The 18,200-nt window shown below is 45.3% G+C and overlaps 1 protein-coding gene across 5 annotated transcripts in view; it reads right to left on the bottom strand.

Moving 5' to 3' along the window:
• Positions 1–1,279: 1,279 nt before the first annotated feature.
• The window catches only part of LOC144158171 (putative protein kinase C delta type homolog), a 493,518-nt gene continuing 476,597 nt past the window's right edge, over positions 1,280–18,200 (bottom strand). For all 5 annotated transcript variants that reach the window (XM_077688850.1, XM_077688851.1, XM_077688849.1 and 2 more), the window contains one exon: positions 1,280–2,345. In XM_077688850.1, coding sequence (XP_077544976.1) covers positions 2,199–2,345 — 147 coding nt within the window. In that variant the 3' untranslated portion in view covers positions 1,280–2,198. The remainder of the gene's footprint in view (positions 2,346–18,200) is intronic.

Below are 18,200 nucleotides of genomic sequence, written 5' to 3'. Positions count from 1 at the left end.
GCAAATATAAAAAGCCACTGCCACAAACATCCCGCAAAACTAAAGATATGAAAGGCAAGGTTTTTGCAATATTTTGTCCAAGGAATGCTTAAAGTGGGATCATCTTCTGTCTTTCCCAATGTGTCAAGTATTGTCATTTTTGGGGACAACATATCAGCGAACATGATTTTGACACGTGCTTTTGTTGTAGCGTATATATCCAGGAAGCCGCAGTGCAAATGTTTCTTTTTGATAAATAACTCCTTACTCGCGTTTTCTTCCTGCACCAAAACCGGCGTTCAGACGCATCTTTTGGCACTTCAAACATCCTTTAGCGGCAAAAGCACGTAAACCTTGCAAACAAAAAAATTTCGAAGAGCCACAAGGCAAACAATCATACATCTTTTGCAGAGAGCGGTTTTCCTGTTATTTTCCAGTCACTTGAACGTAAAACTCCTTCTTGTGGAGCGCGATATCGCAGCCTGAATGCCAAATTGACTGGCGTCTGCTTAGTCGACGCATCATTGGCGCTGTGCAATGCTGCTATCGAGATAGTACGTTGTTTGAATGCGCATGGTGCGAATTTTTGCCGGGGGTCATCAGCATAACATCAGAAGCAATGACCATTAAAGAGCTACCCAAGCATCATTCAGCCACACAGGTTACCGTTCGTCGTTACGCCATCAATCTGGACGTGTGTGCTAGTCACAAAGGCAATCATGGCTCTAAGCAGTAGGATTACATAACCCATTGCACTAGAAAGCATACTTTGCGCTGAAGGTGAACATAAACAGCTGCAATACGAACTTTCATACAATTAGCACATGGTGTACACTTCCCACGATTTAGCTGCAGTATTTTTGAAGTTACACGCGAATAGCTTCTGCCCAGCCGAGGCTGTCGAAATAAAGTTCGATGCCGTGTGACTCTGAATGCTTTTTTAATCCCGGAGTGTAAACAAAACACGCACACCCCACGGTCTGAACTACTCCAGCACCCTTTGATTGTTCCAAAGTATTTAAATGATATTAATAACTTAGTTATTGCACTTTCAGTGCCCTTACTGCATGCATTAATTCAAAAGTGAATTACAAGAATTCACTTCGCGTGCTTGAAAAAGATCACAAGCGTTATTAGTGCAAGATTTCCTGGAAGCGTTCACAAATATATAATGTGCCATTGTTTACGTTTTCATAAAACCTCAATGATCCTTACAACCTAAGCGCTTTTCTCAATACATCGTTTTACACTGTATTTCAAACATGCCTGCGAGCAGGTTTCTATGTTAAACAAATTGCTAGCGGTTCTACCCTTCAAATTGTGTTTAATTTTTTTTTTTGCGGGCGAGCCATAGCACATGTAAATTGCGGGAACGTATTACCGGCATTGGTGGCTGAAATAACCACAAAGGCCACATTTCTCACACCAGCAGAGTTCTCAGTCTACTCTACAAATGAGAGATGCTAACGCATTGAAGACTGAGCATCCGCAGAAAAATTTATGTTCATTAATCTGCTGAACTATGTATGCAGTTATCTTACTATTATCTCAATGAAAACGCATAGACAACTCCGAGAAATGCTTCGAATCGAAAAAAAAACACACACAAATTTATTACTACACTTGTTTTCCTGCTATGTAATGACATTGTGGCATTTAAAAGGCATTGCTTAAACTTCCCGTGATTCTGGAACCGAGCTGAGGTAAAGAACCTTGGCCTATTTTTTTATAAGCACAAGCAGGGTGTTGACGTAAATTCATCCCCGCTAGGAAATGGCTTTTACACGTCTCCTAAGATGCACTCTACGCATGCATTAATTTCAGTTTAAGATCCTCACGATGGCCAGCCCCAAACCACTCCTAATCACTGCTTTTTAGCCATTTGCCAGTATTCAAAGTAGAACTTAAACCCGAGAACTTCCGAGCACCATGATTAAAGCCCTACGTCACGGGCCAATGTAGTAAGAGCGCACTATGATTACCGCTGACGCTGTTTTTACTTATAAATCTGATCACTCACGACTAGCTGATGATAGATCCCTTTAGCCTCGTAACAGCGTCTCTTGCGGCTTTTTCGTGTGAATGACCATCGTACGACGAAGTAGTGAGTTGCAGTAGGAGCGAAGTTGTCGCATCGTGGGCCCCGTTATGTCATGGGGTGCACGAGCGAGTGCACCATTCCTTTTGCCGCGTATCACAGTCACGCCGGCCGTCGGCGCTCAGTCGGTCATGGCCGGGTTGGTGTAGGTGAAGCCCTTGAATTGTTCCTGGTCCATAGAGGCCAGTATCTGGGGGTCAATGGGCGTCAGCACGGGTTTCTCCATCGTGAAGTCGCTGTCGAAGTTGCTCACGTCGGCCAGGCTTTTCTGCACATTGCAAAGAAAATAGGAAAAAGAGAGAACAGGCATTTGTTTCAGGTACGTAAAAGGAAGGCACCGATCGAGCCCTAAAACTACATAATAATGCGAGTAGGGAATAAGGGTGGGTTCTGTAGCGAATGGCCAAACGCGCTTGGACACTTTTTGGGATAAAAAGGAAAGCACCAAAAAAGGAAAGCACTAACATAATCGCATTCCTTTAGAGCAGTGAACAATGTCAACAACCAATGCCTTCATTTATTTGCTACAAAGGTAGTTTTTATATGTCGAATAAAAGTGGTCGCAAGTCAGCACTCGATCTTGGTCTTTTTAATAGACAGATTTTACTCCGTTGCAGTTTCCTTCCTCTACATCTATAATTGTCAGCACCTCGCCTAACAATAGCACTGATGAAGGCCTAGCAACCCTGATGTCTACCAGTACCAGCGACTCACGGGCTGTGAAAATGTAATGAACCAGCGCGTCCAAGCTTTATTAGGTGGCTGCGAAATTTGAAACATCAGCCGGGAGAGTACTGTTGCGTTTACGCATCCAACCACTTAGCGAAGCAACGTGAAAAGTTGGGCGAGAGACTGATTGAACCGCAGCCCAAACGACAAGACAAAAAACGATAGCTTGCTATCGTCTTTTGTCTTGTCGTTTGCGGTGTGGTTCAACATACTTAGCGGACCCAGGAATGATATCTCCAAAATATTCTTGGTAAACATGATTGCGAACAAATTGTGCACAAAATGTTATCAGAAACAACGTTTTTCCCTATAACCTAGCCACGTCAGAAAAGGAGGGAGAAGAATGTCATAAAATTATTGAACACCATAGTCGTAAGTTATACTGAAAGACACACCATGTGGAAAATCATTTTATTTCTTGTTCCTGATCTGCCCGCCAAACATCACGACGTTACACTGTACATGAACAGTGGAAATTAAAATTTCAGTGTTTAAAATTCATAAATCAGTAATTCGCATAGTTTATTCGAGTGTAAATCGGTAGCCTTCCAAAACGACTTTTTGCAATAATTATTTGCCAAACACATGAAATGTACGCGCACATACAATTTATATGTTTATGCGTGCGTGCGTGCGTGCGTGCTTGCGTGCGTGCCTGCGTGCCTGCGTGCGCTTGTGTGTGTGTATGTGTGTGTGTGTGCGTGCGCCAATAACGTAGATACATCAGAAAAGAAGAGAAACGTATGCCACCAAATTATTGAACCCCATAGTCGTAGTCGTGTGCGTGTGTGCGCGTGCGGGTGTGCGTGTATGTGTGTGCGTGTGCAGTCAGGATCGGGTTACTTTAAATTTTTTCTACGGCCATTTGCAACACGCGTGCATCAATCCAAAACCAGTCATTAAGTTTTTGCATACTAACAACGCCATAAAAGATATTGGCATTCTAGGAGCTTTCCTCAAAGCAAAGTGAACGGCAAATAGGAAACGCGAGATTATTATTAAACCGTAGAGGTGCACGGGTAGAAGGAGTACAAACGAGAAAGAACCGTGGTGTACTATGAAAACAAACCAAAGAAAACCCGCCAGTTTTACCGGTACCAAGGGAGCGCACATGTTCTTATACATTGCTCGGAATGCCGATTCATATTTTTCTGTTTGTTTCATTTTTCTCTGGAAATCCTACGGGGAGGCGTCCAAGTTCTATAGCTAAACAACGGCTCCAGTGACAGCGAGCGTGGCGCAGCGATTCAAGCCCGAGGCCGGAACCGGGATCCCGCTAAGAAAGAAAAGAAATTGAGCGAGCGGAGGAGCCAATGCCAAACCGAAAGAAGAGCGCAGGGAAAGAAGGCGCGCCCCTCAGGATCTTCGCAGTGGCGCTAGAAATAGACCCGACACCGCTTGGAAGAGATGGCAAGGGGATGCAGGATTGTTGAGAGTGCAAGAGGGGAATTCAGAAGCACAGCGATGGTGCAAAATGAGTGTCGTAAGATCTCCTTAAGCCAAAAAGCAGGATGGAGTTGTCTGTCTGCGCATCGTGCACTAGTCCGCCTGTCCCGCCGCCGAATGCAGGCAGGGAACGTCTGCATATTTCTGCCAACCACTGGTCGGGTTAAAAGGAGAGCCAACTGCTTTTCAAAGTGCATGTCCTCTGGCTCATATGAAAGCCAGCGTTTTATATAAAGAGGCAACAGCAACAAATTTCTGTACAAATTGGCGCATATAATTTTGATTGGGCACTAAACTTTCTAAAATTTTAAGGTGGCGCCATGTAGCCTCCGAACGTGGTACTACCATTCGGAAGCCATGGCCTCCGAGATCATCCCGCGCGCGTTTTTCTCTGGCCGTTCCAAGTGCCGCGCGCCCCAGCTAGATTTTGTAGCCGTGCTGGTTCGCCCAGCTTCCGACAGGTGGCCGTGCGAACCTAGGCTTCGAATGCGTAGGTGCTCTTTTTATTTTATTTTTATATATATTTATTTTCTGTATTCTTTTTTGGTGAGGTGTTTTAGGGGAAAGAAGCTCAGTAGTATTTATTTATTTAAGACATACTGCAGACCGAAGATCATGCAGGTGGGCAGGGATTATTTACATAAAAAAAAGGCATGAATCCGCACGGTAAAGTAGTACATATTTTAGAAAACAGTCAAACAAGTGTTAACAAAACAAAGAAAAAATAAGAAACTTACAAAAACAGAAATGATAGCAGTACGCAAAGAAAAGTAGCGGCACAGTGAATGTTTAAAGTATTGCAGAAAATAAAATATTGGAGTAGCGAGAATTCGCCAGCGGCTTTCTGTCTCAGCATCTGCGTGATACTAGGGTTCAGTTACGGGTAATTTCAGAAGGGGTGAGACAGGTGTCCCTCGTCGACATTTATAATTTTGACGAAAAATTTGTACGTCGTTTGTACGACACATTTGTACGAAACATACGAAACATTTGTACGAAACATTTGTACAGGGCATAGGGCGCCTAAAGTTAAGACAGAAAAAAACGCACACTTTCTAAAATGTAAACCTCAAAGCCGGCTCTGGTCACAGACGCTTTGGACGTTTCATGCGAAATTCTAACCTTTTCCGTCTGTTAAACACACGCTCTTGCAGATATGGCCGGAGATTTGCTTTCTGTTTTGGCTTTCCGACCATCTAAATGAATTAGCGTGTCTATTTCTGGTTTGCAGAAGGAATTATTTCCGGTAAATTATGAGAAAGAATTGCACGTGTTCAAAAACTGCGAAAATGTAATGTGCCGTCCTTCTGCGTCTAAACAAGCTAGGGAGCTCCATTTTCATTTATTCTTATTTGCCCTTGTTTTCCATTCTTCGTGGAAGTTTGGATTGTGCTGCACAAATGTTTCAGTTTCAAAAAATGCACTTCACTCCAGATAAGCACGCCATTTTGCTCTAATTTGAAAACCATTTTGAAAGGGAAAGACACAAATCACATTGACAGGAGTAATCAACAATGGGTGGTCGAACCGTTTCGTCGTCAACCGGGAACCGTTACTTCTTTTTTTTTTTTTGGTTCAATTCCCGTTTAAGTTCAGCGGGCTCCAGAAATAACGGTTCGGGTTTGGGTTCAGTCCCGGGAAAATAAGATTCGGTTCTGACCCTAAGCCGGGTGCTTAATTGATGCCATTTTATTTGGGATAAAGAGCATATACTGCATAAAAATCGGCTAGCTGTCCTTTTAGTTTTTCTATGTAAGCAGTGACTAGTTCTAAAGAGGATATTTCTTCTTGGCCTACCTGAACATACGATGTTTTGGCCTGTCTGCCTGTTACTCGATTCAGCCACCCAGAGAACAGGTTAAAGAATGCTTCGAGGAAGTTACATAGAGGCTAGACCGTTCAAAACAACTCAAACTGGTGGCTTTCATCATACATATAGACGCTATTTAGCAAAAAGTAAACATTAAGCTTATGTGAAGCAGAGCATAAGTACCTAATTCACAGCAACACGACTATTTTATTAATAATTGTGAATTTGGTTATTGTGAAAGGAAATGAAACAAAACATGGTAAATATTGCTGTCAAAGAGAGGCGAGATATAGGCAAATATTAAAACATGTGGTCTTGAGCTCTTTCAAAACAAACAAAACAAAAGGTCTCAGCAGGGTGGCACGCGAGCTTTGCGAACAGGGCAAAATTGAATTAAGCAAACTTTTTTTTTGCATATATTATTTATGGGAGAAATCATGTGTTGGAGGGAAGCCCGTCTGGTCAGGGAAACGCATGATACGAATTAAAAACAGACGCCGACCACGAGTGTTTATAAAACGAAAAAAAGACGTTTCGGCTGCCGTACGGGAGCCAAAACGTCTTTTGTTTTCGTTTTATAAACACTCGTGGTCGGCGTCTGTTTTTAATTTGTATGATATTATGGGAGCACACGGAGCGGAGAAGAGGGCGCGAGGGGTGACAGAACCAAGGTATTTACGTGGCAGGGGCGGCTGGAGGCATTAGCCGTTCGAGGACGTTCGCAGCGAAGCAAGCAGTCACGCAGCCAGCTTTTTAGCCAGCAACATCAAAGTCTTTTGACTCAGAACACCATAACAGGGCTTCAAAAATACAATTGATGTGTCAAAATGTTGCGATTTTTCGATGTCGTTCCTTAAGTACCCGATATATGAGACGCTATATGCGACAGTAAGGTTTCGTGTGACATGGGATTGGCTCCACAACCCGGTGTCACACGAAGCCTCCTGCCGACAATCAAATCAGCTTATTTGATTCTCTTTCTGAATTTTACGGTTTCCTAAGCGGTAGCCTAAAAACTGGCTTTCTTAAAATAACGTACTCGAGCTTACTGCTGTCGCAGATTAGAATCTTTCATATTTAAACAGCAGCTTTTCTCTCGATGACACCCGCAAATCTGATCAACTAAGCACCTACAGCATATAAAGTACAACGATGACACAATTTACAGACGTCTTTCACATGTTGCCAAGCTCATGGGCATGATGCACGCGGCCATCACCAGCACCAAAATTGTTCTTCAGTGTTCTTTTTTAAGCATGGAAGAGATGCAAGAGCGAACAAGTGAGGAATTTGTGTTGAGCTGCGGTTACTTGAAACAATTTCGGCACTGTGCCAGTTGGGCGTGAATCCGAGCGCACTGTCAAACGACGACAAGCCCGGTGAACGTGGAGGCATTTGTCATGAGTTGAAAACAGAGCGCAAGTTCTTCTAAGCTGTTTTTGTGGTGATTTCGTTGGTGTCCGAGCTTTTCTGCGCCGTTTTCCTCTCAGTGTGTCTCTCTCGGTCTTTCTTTTCGGCGGTGCGTTGAAAACAACCTGTTTGACATGACGTTCTTGATTCACTGGCAGCCGAGCAAACCGCCAGCGACATGTTTTGCTGTGTCCAGCTGTCAGAGATGGTCGAGAGGTACTCTTGAGATGTGTTTGGTCCCTGCTCGAAATAGCACTCAGGCTGTGATGATGATGATGGTTGTTTCTTTTTTTGTGCGAGGCCGACTATGGGCAAAGAGCGCCAAAGAAGAAGTTACTGAATTTTGATGAGACCGTAAATACTAAAACATGTGACTAAAAGTAAAAGTGGCGCAAAACAAAAGACAATGGAGATGGCTGCTGTATAGTGCCAGGATGATTGCACGTGATATGAAAAGAGCTGCAAAAGTTTACCTCAGCTAAAAGCTTAAAAGCACGTTGACTAGAAAACATTGGTTCGTCGGCTAAAAAGTATGATGGGTGCAGTAGAATGTGCCCTCTGTATATTTCCGGGAAATATTTGTGTCGTGTAGCGTCAAGTGCTTTGCATGTGATTAGTATGTGGACTGCGGGTAGGTCTCTTCCGCACCTGCTAGACGTGGGTCGCGAAGAACCAGTGAGCAGGTGGGAGTGCGTTACATGTGTGTGGCCTATCCGCAGCCGAGCCAGAGCGACTTAAGTGTATCTGCTGTGTGAGTCAGTTGTGTAGCGTCCCAATTATGGTTTGATTACATGTAGTTTGTTGTGTTTGTTGACTCCAGTGCACTCGCCATGTGTTACGAAGCTGTCGTCTGATGTATGTCTTTAGGTCGGTGTAAGGTACTGTTGTAATGTCAACTGTAGTCATGAGAGCAGCATCAGCAGCCATTTGATCGGTGGCCTCATTGCCAGGGATTCCACAGTGTCCTGGTACCCAGCATATAGTTATTTCAAGACTTGAGGCATATGCAGTCATTAGCACCTTGAAAAGAGCATTGATCACTTAGTTTTTAGATGACCGTCCTAATCACGGTGCCTGTAAAACGCTTAGAGAATCTGTGTACACGATGGACTTGAGAATTTTATGTTTGAATATGTGGCTTGAAACGAGTAAAATGCCATACGCTTCTGCCGTGTAAATACTGTTTAAGAATTCATTGTTTTGCTAACTCTAAAATGTGGTCCGGGCGCTGCACAAGAGACAGCAGAACCAGTTTTCGGCACGTCGCTATAGAATTCTGCGCACCTGTACTTTTTTTTATTCATTTACCTTAAAGGCCCTTACGGGCGTTACATAGGGGTCACATTGAAAAAGAAAACACATTGTAACATGAAAAACAGCAACACCCATAAATGCGAATACAAACACATTCATGTCGAAATGCATAGTTGCAAAAAAAGGGTACACAAAAAGGCGCACAACAGTTATCCAATTTCTAAAATGCGAGGGTTAAAAAATGACCCAGGCTCAAAATCTAATTTTTGTCTAAATCTAAATCTAAATTTGTCTAAATCTAAAATTTTGTCGACACGTGTAGGCAATCTGACCATTTGACTCAAACTAAAGGAAGATAACACATCGAGCAATTCTTGACATTCATGCTTTTTTGTGCTGCCATGTGGTATGCCTGACCGCCAATCAATCCCTGGGTAATTGAAGTCACCAGCGAGAATTATTGGGTATTTTGGTACTTGTTTTGTTTAAAGCACAGCGATTCGTTTAAGTGCTCAATAAATTCGTGGGAAGAATCTGGCGGACGGTAGCAGACCCCGACAGCACAACGTACAGAGGCAGATACGCGTACAATCACCCATAGGATCTCTATACATGAAGTTGTATCGACTAAATGGGCTTGCAAATTCTTTTTAACGGCCACAATCACACCACCTCCGCGAGACACTGTTCTATCTTTCCTAAATGCAGAAAAGTGTTTAGACCTTGACAATCCGCAATCACTAACATCAGAGGAACGCCACGTTTCAGTTCAAAGCGCAATATCCGCCGAACATGATTAGTGAATGAGCATAGGAGGTCCTGTTTATTAAATAGACTGCGAAAATTTGCCAGGAGGATTGACAGCTGTGAAGACAAACGATTTTTCAGTCACTTTCTTTAGCAGCCGTGGCGCTTGACTCCTCTAAAAGTGCCTCACTCTGTTCCGTAGCAGGGATTCCGCGCCTCGGCAAAGGCACGACAATATTAGTTACCGGGTCGAGGTGGTAAAGTCGGCCATTCAGGATAAGCTTATCAGAAAGTACCTTGTATTTTTCTCCTGGTTGCTTCGTTGCATGGGCAAAGTCTCTGAGCTGTTTTCTTATTAATTGTATTCTTGGCGAAAAGTCTTCCTCGATCAATACACGTGGCGACAATACGTCTTTCAGCTTCCATGCATTCTTTAGGATGTTATATTTATCTTTAAAGTTGAGACATTTGACAACTACAGGGCGGACAGTTCCCTCTTTCCATTCAGTTATTTTGTGTGCCCGCTAAATCTCACCGACGTGTATGTCCAAGTTTTCGCCAACAAACTTGGTAATCGTTTCTTCGGTCTCTGCCCACTTTTCCGGAGTGGTCTCAGGAAGGCCCTTAAAAATAAGGTTATTGCGCCGTATGCGGTTGTCTAGGTCGTCAACAACAAGGCTCGATCGCTGAGTTTGCTCTGAGTCAGTGGTCCTGAGCTAGGCGCATGATTCGTTTAGAAGGCAGCTGACACTACTGACGTCTACACGGAGGTTCCTGACAGAATCAGATTGCTCGAGCTCAGAGGAAGTGGAAGTGCAGGAACACGAAGTGCTGCCGAATTGCATTCCTGGGTACCCTAGTTTTTTCTACTAGTGTGAATAATAGGTAGCATGCTACAGGACGAAGGTGCCATGATGGAATAATATTATGGATGAGTGTCTTGTGCATGTCTGACAGAGGGACCTTTAGTGCAGAATCCTCCTCCCTAACTCTGAGAGAGAAAGGTAAGGAGATAGATGGCCTCTTTAGAAAGAGTTGTAACTTGGATGTATCGTTCATGATAGGATTAAAAGGATGGTTGATAAGAGGCACGATATTAGATGCATACAGCAAGTCAACATACTCCCGATGATGCCCTAGGCACTATTTGTCACACTCGACATACAGACTCTCGACAGGACTAGTGCGGAAAGCGCTGCATGAGAGGCGAAGGCGAAGATGCAGCACGGGGTCGAGCATTTTGAGTGCTGTCTTTGTACCAGACCCATACATGACACTGTCGTAGTCGAGCCGAGACCCCACCAAGGCCGCGTAAAGGCGCAGCAGGAGTTGTTTGTCGGCCCCATCAGATTGCTGTGAGAGGACCTTCATAGTTTTTAAGCATAAATGTGTGGGATAAATGTAAGCTTTTCGTTGAATAAAACACCTAAGAACTTCTGTTCCTTGTTCACAGGAACCGACCCGCTGTTAAGAGTGATGTCTGGGTCCGGGTGGACCCCACGCTTCCTAGAGAACACAACACAAGAGCCTTTTCCGGGATTCAGTTTGAAACCATTCTTGTCAGCCCAGCTGGTAAGATTGTTGACACCCAGCTGGACTTGACGTGCGCAGATGGACATATTACATGATTTAATGGATATCTGGACGTTACCTACATACATGGAATAAGAGATTGTAGGTGGCAATGCCTTCCCAAGAGAGTTCATTTTTACTATGAAGAGAGTGCAGCTCGACACACCACCTTGCGGCACGCCGTTTTCTTGAACTTGAACCTTTGAGAGTGCACAACCGACTCTTACTCTAAATGTTCTTTCCGACAAGTAACTAACAAGAGTGTTTAACATGTTACCCGAGACACCGAATGACTTGAGGTCACTAAGGATCCCCTAACGCCAAGCGGTGTCGTAGGCCTTCTCGAGGTCGAAAAACACAGTTACACAATGCTGTTTATGCAGGAAGGCATCTTTTATATATGATTCCAGAAATACGAGTTGATCGTTCGTGGATCGCCCCGCCCTGAAGGCTGCCTGGTAGCTCTCGAGAAGATTGTTGTACTCAAGGAAGTACACGAGCCTGCGATTTATCATCTTAGAAGCTTGCACAGGCAGCTCGTCAGGGCTATAGGACGGTAACTTGAGGGGGACGGCGGGTCCTTTCCCTCCTTCAAAAAAGCCACTACTATTTCCTCCCTCCAAGAGTGTGGGATGTGCCCCGAAAGCCATATTTTATTATATATATGGAAAAGTGCTTCAAGCGTGTCTGCGTGTAGGTGTTGTATCATTGTATATGTGATGTTGTCTGGGCCTGGAGCTGAGGGTTTACACGTGCTCAAAGCAGCCCTCAGCTCATGCAGTGAAAACTTTGAGTTATAAGAAGATGTTGACCTATGGTTATCTAGTGTAGGCTTCTTTTCGGCTGTTTGTTTAGGTTTCATAAAAGCGTTTGTGTAGTGTGCTGAACTGGACACGTGTTGGAAGTGTTGTGCGCCAGCCTGGACTTCCGAGTGTGTACCCTGTTGTGCTGACCAGAGGCAGGCTGTGTGTTTGTTGTCCTTTGAGTTTGCGTATTCTTTTTCATACTTTTCGTGTGTCTGTGTAGGAGTTTATTGATGTTATGAAGGAACGCCAACTCTCTCGTTTTGCCCTACGGCGCACACGTTTTCCTAACGCCTTGGCCCGTTTGAACAAAATGAGGTTACCCGGCGTGGAGTACCGACGAAGGATACCCCACGCCTTGTTCTGGGCCTCTCGCGCGCGCCTACGTCCTCATTCCACCACGGCCTCCTCTGGTTGCGCGGGGCACCAGATGCATGGGGAATGGACTTTTCGGCGGCGTCGAGGGTGCACGCCGTCAGGAGTTGGGTAGCTTAGCTGTTCTATGGATGTGTAGTGTACTTTGAATGTCTCTGTAAATGTGTTCCAGTTAGCTCTTGCTTCATTGAACCTGTTTTGGGAAGATGGACTGCATGGTACGTTACCTATATATGTTAGTGAGGTGGAGAAGTGGTCACTACCATATGGGTCCGTACCCACGCCACACTCAAGACAAGGAAAGCGAACTGCGGAGCCAATAGCCAAATCAAGATATGAGTCTGTGTTGTGTCCTATGTTATGCTATGTAGGCTGTTTCTTGTTGAAAAGGCATGCTCCTGCAGGATGTTAAAAACTTCTCTATCAGGCGACCTCGGGCATCCGTGTGAGAAGAGCCCCAAAGAGAATTGTGTGCATTAAGGTCGCCTGTTAGGATGTATGGTTCGGGCAGCTGGTCGACCAGCGCCTAAAAGTCAGAGCTCGAAAGTGCAAGATCAGGAGGAATGTAAATAGAGCGCACCGTTATCAACCTATTAAATATTATTGTGCGGGTGGCTACAGCCGCAAGGACGGTGTTCAAGGTGACAGGGTGGCATGCTAAGGATTTGCGGGCGATTATGGCCACACCACCAGAAGTGTGTGCAGCCAACCCTGTACTTTCTTGATACCAGGTAAATATTCAAGAAATTTGTGGGTTTGGAATTCAGATATGTTTCCTGAACACACATTACACTTAGCTGATCAGCATGCAGAATCTCAGACACGTCGTCGAGATTATTCAGAAGTCCTCTGCAGTTCCATTGAACAATATTTTCCTTTCCCATTATGATGTGTTAGAGTTACTGGAGTGGGACTATTTATGTAGGGTCTTTCGAGGCTTGGACTCTTGGAAGGGGTTTTTTAATCTTCTCTGGACGTTTAGATGGAGGAGCCCGCTCCTTCCGCTGCGAAGCAGACAGGAAAGGTCCCGCATCTGTGTCGTCATCAGATTTAGAAGGGGTACCCAGCGGACTGGACCCCCCGCACTTGGCACCCTTCCCGATACCCTTTGTTGGAGCTGCGACCGCCGAGGGCGTGAGGAGCGCCCCGGGTAGCACAGGCGGTGCGGCGGGGGTGGGAACTACTGCGGTTTCCTTCGTCTCTATCTCCTCCGGGCCCTGGGATGTGCTCCGGGCCGGTGGAGAGGAGAAAACAGTGGGTGCAGCAGCATCCCCACCGGACGTGGATGCCACCACAGGCGCTGCTGGCTTAACGAGCGGTGCGGAGGCTGGTTGGGCTACCCGATGCAACTCAGGGTGGGCGGTGGCGGGACCAAGTCCGACTTTCGTTACTGGGTCCCCGCCGAAACCAGACGCCTCTCCGCCCTCCGGCGATCTGCGTCGGCGTACCTCCCCAGGGGGAAAGAGGCGAACCTGTTTCGCGCCTCTGGGAAGGTGATGTTTTCTGTTACCTTTATGTTAATAATCTTTTCTCTACCTGAAACTTTTCACAAGCACGAGATTATGCTGCGTGTGGACCCTGGCAATTCGGACAGGTGAAGCTTGTTGTAGTGCAGTTGTCGGAGAGATGATCATGCTGGGCGCATTGGTACATGTTGTTCTGCCGTGACAGGAGTTGGTACCATGCCCGAACCACTGGCACTTGAAACAGCGCCGGGATGTATGGCCGGATAGGACAACGAATGAAACCTGCGTTGACATGCTGGGGCAGTGTGCAGCGGTCAAAAGTCAGTATCAGGTGTTTGGTGACTATTTCTTTCTTTTCTCTCCTAATGACGATGCGCCGTACTGCTGTCACGCCTTGATCTTTTAGACCTTCGACCAGATCGGTCTCTGTCTCGGTTAGGAGGTCTGGCTCAGATATGCCACCCTGGGAGCTGTTGAGGCTGCGGTGGGGTGTGACTCTGATATCCAGGTCTGCCATGCGGGTTTGGCTCATGAAAGTTGTGGATTGCTGCTGTATGTTGACCTCAACTAAGATCTCACCAGTTCTTAGTTTTTTAGCATTGGACCTCTTGCCAAGGATAGCTTCAAGAAATTTGGATACAAGGAATACTGATTGCGAAGAAGGTTGGATTTCTCAACAGATTCAACTATCAAAAAGCGGGGTTAGTTGTCGGGTTTTGGGGGTTGATGGCAGGAAGAGGTAAAAAAGATGCTTCGGTGTGGACCATTTTCAGGGTACGTTCATGGTTGGAGGGGGGTTTCGATTTACCATACGGCATAGGAAACAGCAGGGAGACGGGGGTACTTTCTTCGTCAGCCTTACCCTGATAGCTGAAGAGGTCCCGGACCTCCCTCCCTAGTAGACAGACAGGGAACCCATCCGCCGGAGCTTGACCTGGGCTCCGACGGCCACCGTTCGTGGTTTCTGCCCTTCACCTTACAACTCGTAGCCACGGTAGATTACAGCAAGAGTGTGGGGGCTTACTCGGATAAAAGATTCTCTTGGCTGGCCTGCGCTTGCGTCGCTTCGGGCGTTTTTTCGTACGGCTTCTCTTAGAGACGTATACTTCAACCGAACACCACTGAACAAAGATGCTTACCTGATGCTGCCCACATATGTCTCCCATCGGCTTGACCACACGCTCAAGATAAGAGAAATACCCGCTCCCACAACTGCTTTTATGAACTCATTTTTCCCCCGCACTATAAAACCCTGGAACCATCTCCCCCGGGACATCATCCTAGTGGCAAGCGACAATGAATTCCTGGTGGCTTTACGCAGCATCTTGGATGCTAAAATTTGAACGCTATTCTTCCTAGCGTGGATTTCTCTTTTTGCATACTTGTTTTCTTTTATACGTTAGTTGATGCATACGTTTCTGCATACTTGTGTTACTTTGAATGCTGGGCAGCGTTACTTTTTATGCTACTTTTCATGCTGTCATCTGTTAATTTTTGTCTGTTATTTCTCTCCCGGTTCCTTGTTATTCTTTGTATCTTTCATTTTGTTGTCGCATTTCGCGTATGAAAATAGGTTTTTACCCCCTACTGTCTGCAATTTGTTTCCCTGTTCCTTGTTATTGTTTATAGCTTTCACATTGTTAGCGCATTTCGTGTGTGTAAAATGAGTTGTTACCCCCTACTGTCTGTTATTTGTTTCTCTGCTCCTTGTTAGTCTTTATACCTTTCACTTTGCTGGCGCATTTCGTGTGTGAAAATGGGTTCTTACCCCCCTACTGTAATGCCCTCTGGGCGAAATGTATGTATGTGAAAAAATAAATAAATAAATGCCCAGCTTCTGGTATTTTATATTCGTAATACTTTCTTTTGGCGGTCTTCAGTTGCGCAGAAATGTCGTTAGCTAGTATTTTATACCGAGGAAGTAACTTAATGTTGAAAGGCTGTTTTTTGTTGTTTTCTTGTAAAGAATATCTCGCCTGCGCATGGCCGATAGTAGTGCTTCGGTCATCCAGGGGTTATGTGCAAATGGAAATTGCTTTTGGCATTTTCGGGTACAGGAGTTAGAAAGCAGGCATGATGAAATTATCAGTAAAACTGGGACTAGGCTTTCTGCGTGTCATCTGTGTGCATAACTTCAGACCAATCTACTTTTGCGATCGCTTCAACAAACTTTTCTTTGTCCAAGATACTTTTTACAAAAGCAGACGAACGTTGGGGTTCAGTACTGTAAAATTTCATAAAAATGGGGCAGTGATCCGTAATATTGATGTCAAGAACACCAGCTAGAGGCAGAGTAAGTAGTTTAGACAGGACGTGATCAATAAGACAACTACCGCCGGTACTGGCATGTCGAGTTGGAATATTAATGACACACTCAAATCCGAGGCCGTGAATTGTATTTGTATAGTTAATACATCTGGGAGATGTGTTATCATCCGCCGCGGTTTCTCAGTGGCTAAGGCGTTGTGCTGCTGAGCACGAGGTCGCGGGTTCGATTCCCGGCCGTGGCGGCCGCTTTTCTGAAGAGGCGAAAAGCAAAAACGCCCATGTGTACGAGATTTCGGCGCACGTTAAAGATCCCCAGGGGGTCTAAATTAATCCGGAGCCCTCCACTACGGCGCGCCTCATCCCCAGCGTTGCGTCGGCGCGTTAGACCCTACAATCAATCAATCAATCAATCAATCAATCAATCAATCAATCAATCAATCAATCAATCAATCAATCAATCAATCAATCAATCAATCAATGAAGATGTGTTACCAAGTAAATTTATATTATGTCACCCAAGATAACCATATGTTTGTTGTCCAGGCACACTGTTCAATGACTGTTGAAGAGCTAAGCAAAATTCAGGAATCGTTGTTGATGGGGAACGATAAATGCAGCCACAGATAAAAAATTTGCCATCGATAGCTAGAAAAGAAGGATCGAACTCAGTAAAGACAGATTCACAGTTGGTCACCGAGATGTCTAAATTATACCGTCGCTTATACAATATATTAGAAGACACAAATAAAGCTACACCACCGTGGTTACCAGTTAACCTGTGACAATATTCGGGTGAATAGGAAGGGAAGCAGTACAGGTCCTTATCGTCATCCGATAGACAAGGTTCAGTAATTGCGATGATAGAAAAATGGTTATCAAAGGATGAAAGTAGATTTTGAATTTCATAGAAATGTTTTCACAGACATCTTGCGTTTAAAAGTATAATAGATTGAGAGTCGCTAGAAAGAAACGATCTTAATTCATTAGCCAAGAATGATGGGGATGTCTGAGGCATGATAATGATCTACATAGGTTACGTCCGGTGCAGTCACTTGACGCGATTTTTGACAGGTCGGATTTTTTGCGGATTCGGAGAACTTTACTGTTAGTCGTCTTCCTCGCCTTGATCTGGCAGTTGTCCGTCCATAGAAACATCCATTTTTTTCTTTCTTTAGAGTTAGTGCCTTAGCGAACAATGTCTTGTTAGCTAAGGCCAAGTGATCGTTAAAGGAGCCATGAAGAGAAAACAAAAGTTTGTTTTATTCGAAAGATTAGGTGTTTCATAGTACCCCAAGCGCTTTCCCGGAAGCAAATGATGCTTTATTCACTGAGAAATAAGGCAATTTAAGCCAAAATTTTAAATCTCCCGCTAAAATTGCACATTTGGTGACGTGAGCAATGGTGTCACACGGGCCGGTCCATGAAACAGATACTTAGTATGTCGACTCCATATAGCACCCACACGCGGGAGTCGACCGAGACGGCGGCCATTTTAAAAATGCTAGTAAAACCTAGTGCACCCGCAGCCCTAGTCATGGAATCGCCTGATCCGGAGAACAAAACTCTCGCCGAGGAGCTCCGGCTTGCATTTAACAACCTCACACCACTTGAACGCTCAACGCTTCTAAGTGCACGAGCGGCAAGAGTTGTGGGATACGCGGTGGACGGGAAAGCGACCATTCCGCGATAGCCACAACAGACGAACGCCCTGCCGTCGGCACCGCTGCCTCGTCAGCGCCGTCGCCACGGACGAATACAGACTGGTACGTATGTGCCGTACTTTTATTACGGTTAATAATAGTTCAACTTCAGTAGCAGTATCGCTTATGCCAGTTGGCCGGTGTCGTGTATGGAAAGCCGTTCGCGCGAGCTCTCTGCTTCGACCAGAAAGATACGAGCGTCAATGCGCGGTGTTTACGGCATTTTTCCTCCAAGGTCAGAGCGCCTCGAACCCGAACATTCGTCTGCGCGACGGCGAGATGTCGAGCTCGGCCAGGCGGTTGTTTCGTACGCATTGGCGCACACGCTTGCGTGTTCGTTCGGAACTTCAACCGTTTACTCCACCGTTCTTTGTCATAAAAAGAATGTGCAGTATGTTTCACGGGCATTTAGCTCGCTATGCAAACTGTAAGCCCTGCCTAACATGCGTTTGCTTTTGCCGGCCTCCGCCAATCGCAGAGCTTAGCCCATGTGACGGCATAGGTTCTGTTGCGGGAAATGAGCTGGTGGGTCGCATGACCATT

The sequence above is a fragment of the Haemaphysalis longicornis genome, unplaced genomic scaffold (assembly GCF_048455015.1).
Source record: "Haemaphysalis longicornis isolate Haplotype H1 unplaced genomic scaffold, Haemaphysalis longicornis Haplotype H1 scaffold_10, whole genome shotgun sequence".
In the NCBI taxonomy this organism is placed as follows: domain Eukaryota; kingdom Metazoa; phylum Arthropoda; class Arachnida; order Ixodida; family Ixodidae; genus Haemaphysalis; species Haemaphysalis longicornis.
Note: the sequence above shows the minus strand (reverse complement) of the source record. Positions and strands in the feature narration are given on the sequence as shown.